Source organism: Rana temporaria, chromosome 10 (assembly GCF_905171775.1).
Source record: "Rana temporaria chromosome 10, aRanTem1.1, whole genome shotgun sequence".
NCBI classification, from domain to species: domain Eukaryota; kingdom Metazoa; phylum Chordata; class Amphibia; order Anura; family Ranidae; genus Rana; species Rana temporaria.
The window spans coordinates 68,354,935-68,369,625 of record NC_053498.1 but is presented as its reverse complement, the minus strand read 5'-3'; the positions used below and the strand labels follow the sequence as shown (position 1 = coordinate 68,369,625).

Below are 14,691 nucleotides of genomic sequence, written 5' to 3'. Positions count from 1 at the left end.
CCCCCCCAGAGAAGAAACAGCCAGATCATTGTTCTGTGTGTTTGTAAACGCAGGACTCTGTGCTGTGATTGGAGACAGCTGATCAGCAGGTTTCTGTCAAAATAATTGTCTGAAACCTGTAAATTAACCACTTCCATACAGGGCATTTTCACCCCCTTCCTGCCCATCCCAATTTTTAGTTTTCAGCGCTGTCACACTTTGAATGACAATTGCGTGGTCGTGCGACGTGGCCCTTTTTTCCCAGAAATAGAGCTTTCTTTTGGTGGTATTTGATCACCTCTGTGGTTTTTATTTATTGCGCTATAAACAAAAGAAGAGCGACAATTTTGAAAAAAACACAATGGCCCGGATTCACAAAGCACTTGCGCCGACGTATCTCCAGATACGCAGCGTAAGTGCAAATATGCGCCCTCGTATCTGTGTGCCGGACCCACAAACTAAGATACGCCTAAAAACAGGCTTCATCCCAACGACGTAACTTGCCTACGCCGGCGTAGGGTGGGCACACATATATGCTGGGCGCATATTTACGCTCACATTGAACAGCCATTCAAATATGCAAATGAGGAAAATACGCCGATTCACAAACGTACGTGCATCCGATGCAGTGCGCGTAAGTTATACGTCCAGCGTAAAGTTATACCCCATAAAGGAGGTGTAACATGCTGCAGCCACAATGCTTTTCTTTATGACTGCAGCAAGAATTATATTGAGTTATACAAAAATGATATCACCAGTTGCATTTGGTGGGCATTACTGCTCACCAAACGCAATCCATTCAAATAAAAAATTCTGTGCTAAATCTTCCCCAAAACAGCGTGCAATGCATGTGGTTGTGGTGGGTTGATGCAGCATTTAGAGGGGGGTAAAACAGGTGGTGAGGGCCGCCTTACTGCCTATCAAATACCTCTGTAAAACAATCCATGTGTGGATTGCTTTTCACAGGAGTGGAACCCACTGGTTTGCAATCAGAGCCTCAGAGCAGCGGAGACCAGGGAGGGAAATATGCAATTGTAATGGTGGGGGTTGAGGGGTGTTTGGACACTGGAGTGACTCACCAATTTTTTCCAATTTCTGCTGCACAGCACACACACCTTCCATACTTTCAGCACAGGGATGTCTGTGCTGTCCACAACAGGGGTGGAGCTGCTGGCACAGGCACAGCAGGGATTGGCCACATTACAAGGAGGCAGGGCAAAAATGTGTGGCCTCTCCAGCACCCTGTGCTGTTCACTATGAAGTTGGTCTCAATATCTCACTCAGGATCAACAAAGGCAGCCACAGAGAGCACTGTGCATCCGTTCCCAGCCACAGACTTCTGTCTGGGAGTCGGGCGGAGAAGCCGACATTCGGCAATGATTACAGAGGCTCAGGTGACAGCCTGGACTACAGTTCCCATGATGCATCTCCGGTGTTATCTCTGCTATGGCCAATGGGGAAAGCAGACAGGAAGGTGGGTGTCACGGCGAACGAAACAGATTGGAGCTGCTTGCTCTTCTCCTGTTCGGCTGACAGGAGAAAGGGGAGGAGGTGAGCAGGGGAGATACACCCTCAGCCCGTCTCTCCCCTGTCACATCACCGTGCAGTGCGTGCTATTATCATGCTACCTGACCTCCGTACTGCATCCCCCTAGATCGGAGCCAGCCCTGATGGGGCCCCATGAGCACTTGTTGGTTCACTTACCCTTTCCTTCGATTTCCCTTCTAAATGTTTTTTTCCTTTGTTTTCTTTGTCTGAATTTCTCACTTCCTGTTCCTCCTCAGTAAGCTGTTCAGTAAGCTGTTCTGGTTGGCTAACCACCGTTTGGATGATGGTGGAAAGCTTACTGAGGAGAAACAGGAAGTGAGAAATTCAGACAAGGGCAATCCAGCCTGCTTCAGTCTCTGAAGGAAAAACAGTCTTTGCTGCACATTTTTACACTAGAAAAAAAGTATTTTGAGACCATGACAACTCCCTTGTAATATGCACTCCCAAAAATGTAAGAGTGTCCACCCTTTCCACCTCCTCACCACCTATATAAACCGGGCAATGATTGAACTTTCTTGATCTCCAATAATCCACTATTATTTCTTCAGTTTTTGCAGTATTGGGTATTAAATTATTTTCTCTACACCACTCAACCAAATGTTGAATTTCCTGCCTATAAGCTGTCTAATCATTATCTTGTATGAGCCCCACTAAAGTGGTGTCATCAGTAAACTTCACTATAGTGTTAGACGCATGTATGGGAGAACAGTCGTGCGTAAACAATGTAAACAGCCGGGACTGGCTTAACACGCATCCCTGGGGTACCCCTGTATTCAAAATAATAGTGTTAGACATCTGTAGGTAGATTCACGTATGGCGGCTTAACTTTGTGCGGGCGTAAGGTATGTTAGTTATGTTACGCCGCCGCAAGTTAGAGAGGCAAGTGCAGTATTCACAAAGCACTTGCTCCTTAAGTTGCGGCAACGTAGCGTAAATTGGCCGGCGTAAGCCTGCCTAATTCAAATGTGGAAGAGGTGGCCGTGTTTTATGGAAATTATTAATGACCTCACATAAATGACGCTTCGAACGAACGGCGCTGCGCCATCTTTTTGGTGGTTTATCTTTACGCCTGAAAACGCCTTACGTAAACGGCGTATCTTTACTGCGACGGCCGGGCGTACGCTCGTGAATAGGCGTATCTAGATGATTTACATATTCTAGGCGTAAATCAGCGTACACGCCCCTAGCGGCCAGCGTAAATAGACAGCTAAGATACGACGGCATAGGAGACTTACGCCGGTCATATCTTAGCAACATTTAAGCGTATCTCAGTTTGAGCATACGATTAAATATACGATGGCGCAGATTCGGAGTTACGACGGCGTATCTACTGATATGCCCTCGTATCTGTACCTGAATCCAGCTACTGATCTCCTATTCTCACCATTTGTGGCCTGTTTGTTAGGAAATCCATAATCCATGAACGCAACAATGCACATAGGCCCAAAGCTTTTAACTTTTTCACTAGTTTGTCAGGGACTACTGTGTTAAATGCTGAGCTGAAATCAATGAATAACATCCTAAAATATGTATTTGAGTGCTCAAGATGTGTCAAGGCAGCATGCAATGCAATAGCAATTGCATCACCTGTGCATCTATTTGCTCGATAGGCAAACTGATACTTATCCAGATCAACAGTAATGCTTGTTCTTCTATTAACCTCCCTGGCGGTATGATTCTGTCTGGAATTACGTACCAAAAGCGGTACAATTATTTGCAAGGAAATTTGGTGTTTTATACTGTAGGCCTGTGATTTTTAGGAATAACTCACTTAAATCTGAACAAACAAGAATCTAATAGGCATCCCGGGTATGACATTTTTTTAAAAACAAAATTTTAAATTATAATATAATAAATAATTATAAATAATTATAGCAAGTAATAATATAATTAAAATAAAAATTATTCAATAATGTAATCAAATCAAAATCACTGAAATTTTTTCAGTTGCAGAATTGTTGCTGTCATTATTATTATTTTTTTATGACGAATTTCCCCGCAAATCGCTATCGCACAATTCTGCAAGTGATTATAATTTATTATCGCTGTGATCTAAAACCATTTTTGACATAAAAAGACACTTTTGGTTGCTATGGACAATCTACAGTTTTCAGGCAGAAAGAAAGGTTTTTATTATATAAAATGACATGTAGGGCACTGGGCAGACCACTAGGGACAAGGGGGGAGTGTTTTTTTTACATACAGTACTGTAATCTATAAGATTACAGTATACTGTATGTATAGTGTTTGTTTACTTTTTTTAATTTGGCGCCGATCTCCGCTCCCGTGCGTCGTAACGTCGCAGGGAACGGAGATCGGCGGCACAGGAGGACGCTGTGTGAATCGAGCGCTCACACAGCGTGGTGACATCGCTGGATCCAGGACAAGGTAAGCCAGCGCACGCTGCAGGCTCTGCATGTCTACCCCGAGTGTGACTCGGGGATACCGATCGCAGCAAGAAAAACCCACCCCGAGTCACGCTCGGGGATACCGCCAGGGAGGTTAAGGAGGCGCTCAAATTTAGAGTCAGGACTGCAGATAATACTGGGGTGCCTTGAAGTTGCTCTACAACTTACGCATGTATTTTCAAATGTGTGCAAACAAAACCCCTGTTTTTATCGGATACTGTTAGGATAATTTGGTTGGGTGCAGGCTGGTCGGTAAGATGAGTTGGGAATTTTGATTAGTTTTGTTTGACATGCGTCTCCCTTCCGTGAGCTCCTTGCTGCAAAGGCCAGTTATCCCAGGTTCACACTTCAGCTGAACTCACCAGATTTTACTCCCGCCTGTCAGTTTCTGCACAGATGTCAAAGTAAATCGCAGCCCAAAATCACAAAGAGTAGTACAGAAACGACTTTTTGAAATCGGTGCCGCGTCGCAGATGCAACGTCACACCGATTAGGAGGGTGCCATTGCCGGCAATTGCCGAAAAAAGCAGCCGTTTTGACAAGCAAGTTTGACATGTCAAATCACACCAGTGGGAACCAGGGCTTATAGTTACATAGTTAGTTAGGTTGAAAAAAGACACAAGTCCCATCAAGTTCAACCAACCTACAACATCTAGAAGAAACAGACAGACTGAATATTACCAACAAAGAAGAACTGAAAAGAATCTATAATGATTTTAAAAAGACGCATAATGATTTAACAAATTTTTCCTCAACAATCTATGGACTTGAAATGATTGGGAAAGCTGTGAAAAATGGTAACAACATTCAACTGTTCAAGGATTCTAGGGTAACGTCATCACTGACAGATCAGTGGGTAGCCATTCACAGAGGCAATGAACCTATGATTATTCCCCCTGCTCAGGGTGGGACAAGCTATTCAAAACCAAAAGCACGTAAAATTATTCAGTGGCTGAAGAGTAACAGACGAGCATTCATCTGTGGGAAAAATGGCATTCAGATTACATCCGAGCATGACCTCACTGATGGTCGTATAAGGTTTCCTCTACCACCAAATGTTGAAAAGTTCTTGCCCATTTCTATTAAGAACACATCTAATGAGTCAGTGACTTTTGTCCAGTACAAATGTTTACGTAGGATGGGTATCTTTTCTTTCCATGATGAGCACAGTGTGTCTGCTTCTAAAACGTTACTGCTGAGTCCAGGAGCTGTGTATGAGGTTCAGATTCATGCCTCGACTGCTTTCTCTGGATATTTTCCTGTAACCCTTGTGTTTGAATTCCTGAAAGGAAATGGTGAAACTGGAGATGGTTTTCTTATTGGAAGGTTTATATCTGCTGTGTCTACCAGTAAATTAGCAGAGGATCTGGCTCCAACAACAAGATATGTTCCTTATCAAAGAAATCTTCTTAAGAAAGTAGAGAGGATAGAGGTGGATGGCATACCACCAAATGGGTCTTTCAGTTCTGAATTGGAAAGGGAAGTTCCTCTTGGTGACTTCCTTCTATCTTTACGCCTGAAGCACAGCATAAGAGCAGGAATGTTCTCAAAAGAAAAAATGAAAACTAATTCCACGCCAGCATTTACAGAACAAAGGAACATGCTTTTATCGGCTTTAGACTTCAACAATTACAGTGAGAAGTTCCACATGCTACTTCACCTTGAGGAACTACAAATGGAGATCGACATCCGAAGATATGACCAGAAAGAACAAAGAATGCAACAGCATCCAAGAGACAGACGGCTCCTAATTCTTGATGTCCCTGGTGTGGCTGAAAACAGACCTTCAGTATTAAAGGGAGACCACCTTTTTGTGAGTTTGTCTCAAGAGCCAGAGACGCCTGAAAAAGTTTCTTATAAAGGTTATGTGCATGGTGTTGAATTGGAGAGAATCAGACTTGGATTTTCCCATCAACTTGTGAATAGATTTGTGAATGGGATGCTCTTTGATGTTACGTTTACCTTTAACCGCTTGCCACTGAAGATTCATCACAGAGCCGTTGACCTGGCAGAACAGAAAATGTTGAAAGATGCCCTGTTTCCCACATATTCAAACAAGAAATGCATTGTGAGCACAGACAGTCTAAGTCTGTACGACCGGAATCTTGAGTCTAATCCAGAGCAATACATGGCTGTTAAACAAATTGTAAGTGGTATATCCAGACCAGCACCTTATTTCCTATTTGGACCACCAGGCACTGGAAAAAACGTAACTTTGGTGGAAGCTATCAAACAGGTGGTAAAGAACATTCCCAATTCCCATGTACTAGCATGCGCTCCTTCCAACAGCGCTTCAGACCTCCTGTGTCAGCGTCTGATGAAGCATATGGACAAGAAAGACATATACAGATTCTTAGCCAGCAGTAGGGACTTTCGATTTGTGCCAGAGGATATTAAGCCTTGCTGTAACTGGAATGCCAGAAAAGAAGATTATGAGTATCCTAGTAAACAACAACTGAAAGAGTACCGAGTAATCATTACAACTCTTGTTACTGCTGGAAGACTTACATCAGCAAACTTCCCATCTGGCCATTTCACGCATGTGTTTATTGATGAGTCTGGCCATGCAGTAGAGCCAGAGAGTGTGACAGCTGTGGCAGGTATTTTGGATGTAACGGCGGGAGGACAGCTCGTACTTGCTGGCGATCCTAAACAGCTTGGACCAGTATTAAGGTCCCCAATTGCGATAGAACATGGATTGGGTATGTCTTTGCTTGAAAGACTAATGACCCATAATCCTTTGTATGGAAAGGCTAATGGAGCTTATAACCCAGAGTTTGTTACCAAGCTTCTATTTAACTACAGATCGCATCCTGATATCCTAACTATTCCAAATGAACTGTTCTATGACAACGAGCTACAGTCCAAAGCAGACCAAATGGTTACACATGCATACTGCAACTGGGAAAAGCTGCCAAAAGAGGGATTTCCGATCATTTTCCATGGTGTGCTGGGTAAAGATGAACGTGAAGGAAATAGTCCATCCTTCTTCAATGTGGCTGAGATTGTGGTGCTCATGTCGTATGTCAAAGCTCTGCTAGAGACACAGATGAAGAAAGGAATAGCAAAAATCTCTGCCAAAGACATTGGAATCATTTCTCCTTACAGGAAACAGGTGGAAAAGCTTCGGAAAGCGGTAGACAAGGAATTTAAAGCTGTTCCCGACATTAAAGACCTAAAGGTTGGATCTGTGGAGGAGTTTCAAGGTCAGGAACGCAAGGTGATTCTCATATCCACCGTACGAAGCACTAGGGATTATGTCCAGTTTGATGAAGAATTCAGTCTTGGTTTTCTGACAAATCCTAAGAGGTTTAATGTGGCTATAACTAGAGCAAAGGCCCTCTTAATTTTAGTAGGAAACCCAATCATACTTTCCAAAGATCCTTACTGGGCAAGGTTTTTGAAATTCTGTTCCGAGAAGGGAGGCAGCACTGGCATCCAAAATGATATCCTTGATGATATTAATGAATTGGAGTTTGCAGAGATTTTTAAACACCTTGCTGTCAATGAGCCACCAGCTGAGGAAAGAAGTGGTGAGAGTGCCGTACAGCAGCAGGCAGAGCCAGCCTGGACATGTGAACATTAACCTTTCACTTGTGTTTTACTCGGTACCTGCAGAGGACATCCTGACCTTTACTAATACATGGTTATGACATTCATCAGCAAGCTATTATGTCGTTGGGACTACCGATCTTCTTTCATGCAGACTGTCTTTTCACATTTACTTTAAATACTTTCAAATATTTTTATGAACCACTGTAAAAAACACTCAGGCAGAACAGAAAGGTTTAAAAATCAGGACTTGTGTATTCACTACATAGAATAACATGCTGCAATATAGGGTATGTATACTAGCAACACCAATTGGCCGCAAGCTGGCTACAGTAGCGATGGCTGTGTAGGAAGAGTTTTGGCGTTTCAGTGGGTGAATTGCAGTGCTGTAGTGTTCCTCTTCACGTCAAGTACTGTCCAGGACTGATTCTAATGAACCAAGTGCGTTTGGTTTTTACTCCCGCTGCACTCGTTCAGTTCATCCTCGCACATCTGACATTTTATGGTGGATTCATTTTTTTTTTTGTGCACTAAGGTGAATGGGTTTTAAACCTAAAGGAGTATAAAAAACACACACGTAGACTGTTATCAATTGACCTGTTTTTAACAAACTTTCCTTTTGCACTAATGAACACTTTTTTTTTTTTGTTTTGATGCACATTTCTCCACAAGTTTGATGCACAATTCTAACTCCTCCATGGAAGGGTTTTCCTCTTTGTGCAGCTCCCTAGATTTTATATGAGAGACTTAGATTTCACCCAAAGCACCAACTGCTGGTGACTACACTCAAATGTAATGGTTGTTTTTACTTGCTGTATATCTGAAGGGTCTATAGACCACTTTATAATGTAAACTATAAATGGGGGACCATTTTTTTCTTACAGCATTTTAGATACGGGTAGGCATCACGCCTCGTTGCCGCACTTGGTTTCTACTGAAACTGTTGACATTTTATTCGGCCCTACACACAATAACGTTTGTTTACTGAGGATAATCTCCAGCTAGGGGTGTGTGTATATGTAGATATGTCTCTATATAGCTCTCTATCTTGCAGCACTCTACATTGCATCTCTTTGCAGAGCAGTGGGACCGTTGTTTCTTCTTTAAGCCAGCATTGCTTGTTTACAGTTTTTTGTTATACCTTTTGATATACCTTGTGGTCATATTACCATGGAAGAGCATAAACAATACTTTAAACGAGATACACAAAGTAACGAGTCCTTTCTTAAGCCACTAATGTATAGATATATGATCCTTGAAGGAATGATGGAGAATTTGGTAAGACATGGACCCCTCCCCATTAAAATCCATAGGATATTTTTGTGATCTATACCATGGCTTTGCTGACATTATTACACTCGGCCTGAGCGTGTACAGGGTAATCTTTTTATATTTTTGTAATTTTATCTACAGTCACATAATTTAAAAGTGTAGCACCTAATGATGGGTCGTTTTTAAAGGTATGGCATGGGGGAAAAAAAAAAAAAAGCACTTCACGCATATCAAATATTTTTTACTTGAATTGTAAAAACATTTGTGGAACTATTTTGCTTGTACTAGGATAATTAAATGTTAGCAATTTTGTACATTGATCTAGGCCACCTGGGAAATGTGTTCTTTGTCTTTGTAAATGTGTAAATTGTGTGTAAGGTAGTGGGATAATTTAGATTTTTATTTTTTTAATTTTATTGTAATACTGATATTTGCAAAGCGTGCAAATACATTTTAAAATTTTTGTGCAAATTTAAATATTAAAAGTTGTTCCTTTCCGGAAAAAAAAAAAAAAAAAAAAAGTTCAACCAAGGAAAATAAAAAATACAATCCCATACACACAAACCTTCACCCACAGGATCCAGAGGAAGGCAAAAAAAACAGCAAAGCATGTTCTAATTTGCTACAGCAGGGAAAGTGGCAGTGGCCATTTGTTTGTACCCCTCTGCTTTCAGAATTAAAAAGAGGCCTCAAAACTAGATATGTGCAATTCATTTAGTTCCGAATTCGTTTTTTTTTATGAATTTTGACAAATTAGTTAATTCCGAAATTTCAGAATTTTCGGATTTCCGAATTTTTGAATTCCGAATTTTCAGAAATACTAAATTTCGGGAATTCTAACATTTTTAAATCGGAAATCAGAAATTTGAAATTCTAAAATTCTGAAATTCGAAAGTTCGAAATTTGGAAATTTAAAAATCGCAAATCCAGGAAGTTCAAAAATGCAGAATTTGAAAATGTGAAATTCCAAAAATTTGGATTTTCGAATTTCCGAACACTGAATTTTTGAATTGCAGAGTTGTTGAATTTCCGAATTCTGAATCTTGGAATTTCGAATTTTCAAATTTCCGCTTTTTGGATTTCCGAATTTCCATATTTCCATATTCCCGGCCTCAAAACTAGACTGAATTTTAGAAATTTTCAATTTCAAAATCTCAAATTTTCGGATTTCCGAAACTTCAAATTTCGAAGTACGAAATTAAACTTTGTATATTTGAAATTTCGGAAATTCAAAATTTCGGAAACTCGAATTTCAGAAATTTGAACATTTCAGAAATTTGAAAATGATAAAAGTGGAAATCGTAAAAGCGCAAATTCAAAAAATCCAAAATTCCAAGATTCGAAAATCTGAAAAATCGAAATTCGTAAATTCAAAAATCAGAAATTCAAAACTTCTACAATCCAAGAATCGAAAATCCAAAAAAATCGAAATTCATAAATTAGAAAATCGGAAATTAGAAAATCCAAAAATTAGAAATTTGGAAATTTGAAATTCCAAGATTCGAAAATCCGAAAATTAGAAATTTGGAAATTCGAAAATCCGAAAATCCAGAATTCGAAAATTCTGAATTTTTGAATTTCCAAATTCCGAATCTTGGCATTTCGAATTTTCAAATTTCCGCTTTTTGGATTTTCGAATTTCCGTATTTCAGTATTCCCATGCTCAAAACTAGAATTGTAGAAATTATCAATTTTGGAAATTATCAATTTCGAAAATTTCCAATTTCAGAAATTTAAAATTTCAGAAATTTAAAATTTCAGAAATTTCAGAAATTCTAATTCGAAAATCCGAAAAATCGAAATTCGTAAATTCGAAAATAAAAAAATCAGAAATTCGAAAATTCGAAAAAATTCGAACTCAGTGAGCAGAGAGGGATCTGTCATCCACCGGCTCAGCAGAGATCAGCGGAGAGATCTCCCGATGAGCTGGCGGACCGCAGCCTTGTGTGGAAGGTGCCTAAAAGTGTTGCAAATTCTTTATGAATTTAGCGCAATACATTAACAAGAGGAAATAACGGCAGAAAGTAGGGCAGGAGCTTTATTGATATCCCCCATTGTGTTTGTCTTTTCTATTGTTGTGACTTGATAAGGATCAGATCATATATTATGGAACATTACTACAGAAAACCAGTTATTTCCAATCCAATATTTTTCTTGCCACTGTAGTTGTCTTTTCTTGGAAACTTTCCTGTTATTTTAGTGTCTATAGCCAAGCCATAGATTCACTTCACAATGAATCCATTTGACAGCAATACTCTTCCTAGCCTGACATTAAAGGCAAGATAATCAGAAATGTCACCAAGGATTCTAGTTTACAGATCATTATTTGAAAGCTGGCACCTGTCAGAGATTTATTTTAGCAATTTGCAAAGCTTTTGTAGTTAAGTACATGACAAAGCCATGTGAAGGTCACCATTTTCAGAGCTACACTTGGGGTAGGTAGATAGGCATGATTTATCTGAGAATATACAGCATATTTTTTTAAGGTTTATTAGTGTTGATTCATATTTAAAGTGTTACTAAACACACAACAGTAAAATCAGTCTGTATATGCACTAAAACATGCTTGTTATACTCACTGTGCAACCTAAGGAGTTAATCCTGAGTTAATCCTCCTTGTGTAAAAAGGCTGTTTGATCCTGTCTTCTCTGATCATCCCCTCCTGCATTGTCCCCAATGCATCTCTTAATAGTACAGAGCCTTGGGGGCACTCTGCACATGCTCAGTTTGGCGTGTATTGCTAGAGTGTTTTTTTTGGAGGGCACATGTGATTAACACAGGGCCAATCAGCACTGTCCAGACAGAGGGTCGGGTGTCCTGCATCCTCGTAGGACAGTCATAAGAGAATGAAAACTCCTCCTACAAGCTTTAACCAGTGCTCGGCCAGACACTGACAGAAGTCACACAACTGTTATATACTGCTGATGAGAAAAGGCATTTAGCAGTTTAAATAATTGTATTTCCATGTTCTGTGTACTGTGGGAGACCAGATATAGTGAATGCAGGGTCCTGAGTTTAGGAACACTTTAATTTAAAGATATTGGAGGTATTTAAAGGGTAACTCCAATTGCATGAAAAAATATAGTAAATAAAAAATAATATAGTATATACAATTGCCAAATAAGCCTGATTATAATTTTTAGCTTTTAAACTACCTTTCCTTTCAATCTGCAGCTGCTGTAATTTTATGTAAAATTAAATGCAATATGGCAACTTGGAGACCTTCTGTACCCAGCTGGTGTACACAGGGCAGCCATCACAAATTTTAGGGCCCCTTATACAGCTTTAAGCAGGGCCCCCTGGAGCAGAGAACCGGGGGGGGGGGGGGCTGCAGAAAATCTGAAAGTGAAGTGTCAGCACACGCTCTCTCCTGAAGTGTCAGCTCACCCTCTCTCCTGCCGCAATCAGAGAATCATGGGGGGTGCTGCAGAAAATCTGAAGGTGAAGTGTAAGCTCACCCTCTCTCCTGAAGTGTCAGCTCACTCTCTCTCCTGCCGCAATCAGAGAACCAGGGGGGGGGGGGGGGGTGTTCCGAAAATCTGAAAGTGAGGTGTCAGCTCACCCTCTCTCCTGAAGTGTTAGCTCACCCTATCTACTGCCACGATCAGAGAACCCGGGAGGGGGGGTGTTCTGAAAATCTGAAAGTCAGGTGTCAGTTCTCCCTCTCTCCTACCGTGAGCAGAGGAACGTACATTCGGGCCCCTTACTAGTGTCATGCCTGTACCCCCCTGATGGCGGCCCTGGGTGTACATAATGTCCCTAGAAATATAATTTTCTGCTTGTGTGCTCCCAAAGTCTGCACTAAGTTACAAGACATGTAACAGATCAAAAACATGTGTTCTGTTTTACTCTATTCTTCCCGATTCAATTTTGTTTTGTTTTCTTCTATTCCTTTCAAAATCCAAATTTCAGAAAATGTATTATCAAATACTTACCGTAATTTTCCTTTCCTGATGGACTCCATGGCAGACTACGTGTGGGTTAACCCTGCCTCCTCTCCAATGCTATAGGACCCCCTACCCATAAATTTGAGCTCACCTCCATGGATTGTGTTCCGTAACTAGCCAACTCTCAGTCCAACTCTTAAAGGGTCACTAAAGGAAAAAAATTTTTTGCTGAAATGACTGTTTATTGGGTATAGAGACATAAAAGTTAACTGATTCCTTTTAAAAATGATTACAAATTGAATTTAATCTGTCATATAATGTGCCTCTAGTTTCACTTTCGGTTTTAAAGGTACATACATGAAGTTCCGGGTGAGAGGTGAGTCGGGAAGACTCACAGAACAAAAACAAACAAATCCAGGGCAGTGTTTTGTTTTTAAAATGAATCTGATTGGTTCTGAGGAGTTTTAGACACACAGTAATGACAGCTTAGACCACCGTGAAAATCTCCCAGTATGATGGTTATAAGGAAACAGGCAACCAGGAAGTGTGGAGATCACAGCAGAATTACAGCTACTTCAAAGCAAAAACGAACAATGAGGACATGAAACCAGTACTGCAGTAAGGTAAAGGAAGCTATTAAGCTAAAAAAAAAAAATTTCCTTTAGTGACCCTTTAATTTGTATTCATGGGTGGGAACTCCTACTGCCATGGAGTGCATCAGGAAAGGAAAATTACGGTAAGTATTTGATAATACATTTTCCGTTTTCCTGACGGACTCCATGGCAGACTACGTGTGGGAAATAACTAGCCAAGCCACACGGGAGGGTATGCTGAACCAAAAGAGTTTCAATTTGCCCCGCCAACCGACAGGATTCTTACACCAAAGTTCACAGAGCAAAGAGAAGCAGGTTCTGTGCAATAGTGTGACATAAAGGTATTAATTGAGGCCCACGAGGTCGCATTGCAGGTGACATCAGGAGCCATATGTTGAGCTGCTGCCCATGAGGCCGCCCTGCTGGTAGAGTGTGCTGTTACCACCTCTAGAGGAGCCAAGTCCTTAGCTCTGTAAGCCTGCTGAACGGACTGGGCAAACCAGGCCGTAATTGTTCTGAATGAATCTTGCTTCCCTCTGTTAATGCCGGAGTGCAAGATGAACAGATAATCAAAAAGTCAGAAGGAAGAAGTCACTAGTAGGTATTACTTAAACATTTTGCCTACCTCAAGAGGATGCACTTCGGTAGATTCTAGGGACCTAAATGTAGACAGACAATTTCTTTGTTTTCACGGGATGTCGAGGTGACTTTCGGGTTTGAACCAAGCGCAGGAATGAGGACCACCTGGTCCGGGAAGAACAATCAGACAAGGATCCTGACAACCTAGAGAACGAATCTCTGAAACCCTTCTGGCCAAAGTAATAGCAACTAGGAAAGCAACCTTGCAGAAATTTCTTTGATAAAGAATGGAGTGAGTCCCGTTGAACTGAGACCAGTCAGTGAATCAAGGAGAAGAGGAAGATCCCTTTGGGGAATCTCGGTTCTCTTGAGGCCAAACTCTTGTTGCCCCCCATAAGAACTGCCAATTAAATGGTGAACGGCCCATATTGTTCCGGAGAAGGCCGACAGAGCTGAGACTTGAACCATGAGGGAGCTGATGAATAGAGACAGATCTAGGCCAGACTGCAGGAAACTGAGGATATCCTGGATTCCAGGGTCTCTACATGACTTGACAGCCGAGGAAGAGAATACAATTAACTTGGCTCGTATTCTCCCATTGACTTTATTCGTGCCTAACTTTTCTGAGCTCATGAAAGAGCAAAATTACTCCTGAAGCGCACCCAAGAGATTCCGGCCTCTCCCTCCTAAAAACTAGGCCATCAGTCTCAGTACTGCCAGACAAGGGTGCAGAATTGTCCCCTGAAAAGAGAGTCCAGCCTGAGGGAAAGAGGCTTTGGATCCCGGAAGCTTAGTTTGAACAGGAAGGAAAACCATGGCCTGTTCGGCCAGTAAGGCCAGCCAGCACCTTCACTTGGAGTCTCTGCAGGAACT

General features: G+C 41.2%; 1 protein-coding gene across 1 annotated transcript; it reads left to right on the top strand.

Annotated features, from left to right (window-relative positions):
* Positions 1-4,584: 4,584 nt before the first annotated feature.
* LOC120915129 (putative helicase MOV-10) lies at positions 4,585-9,256 on the top strand. The gene has a single exon (XM_040325388.1). The coding sequence runs from the start codon at positions 4,708-4,710 to the stop codon at positions 7,519-7,521; it is 2,814 nt and encodes a 937-aa protein (XP_040181322.1). The 5' UTR covers positions 4,585-4,707; the 3' UTR covers positions 7,522-9,256.
* The last annotated feature ends 5,435 nt before the right edge of the window (positions 9,257-14,691 follow it).

Bases quoted from the DNA above. Each gene is read 5' to 3' on its own strand.
- LOC120915129 (XM_040325388.1), top strand. From the start codon at position 4,708: ATGATTGGGAAAGCTGTGAAAAATGGTAACAACATTCAACTGTTCAAG.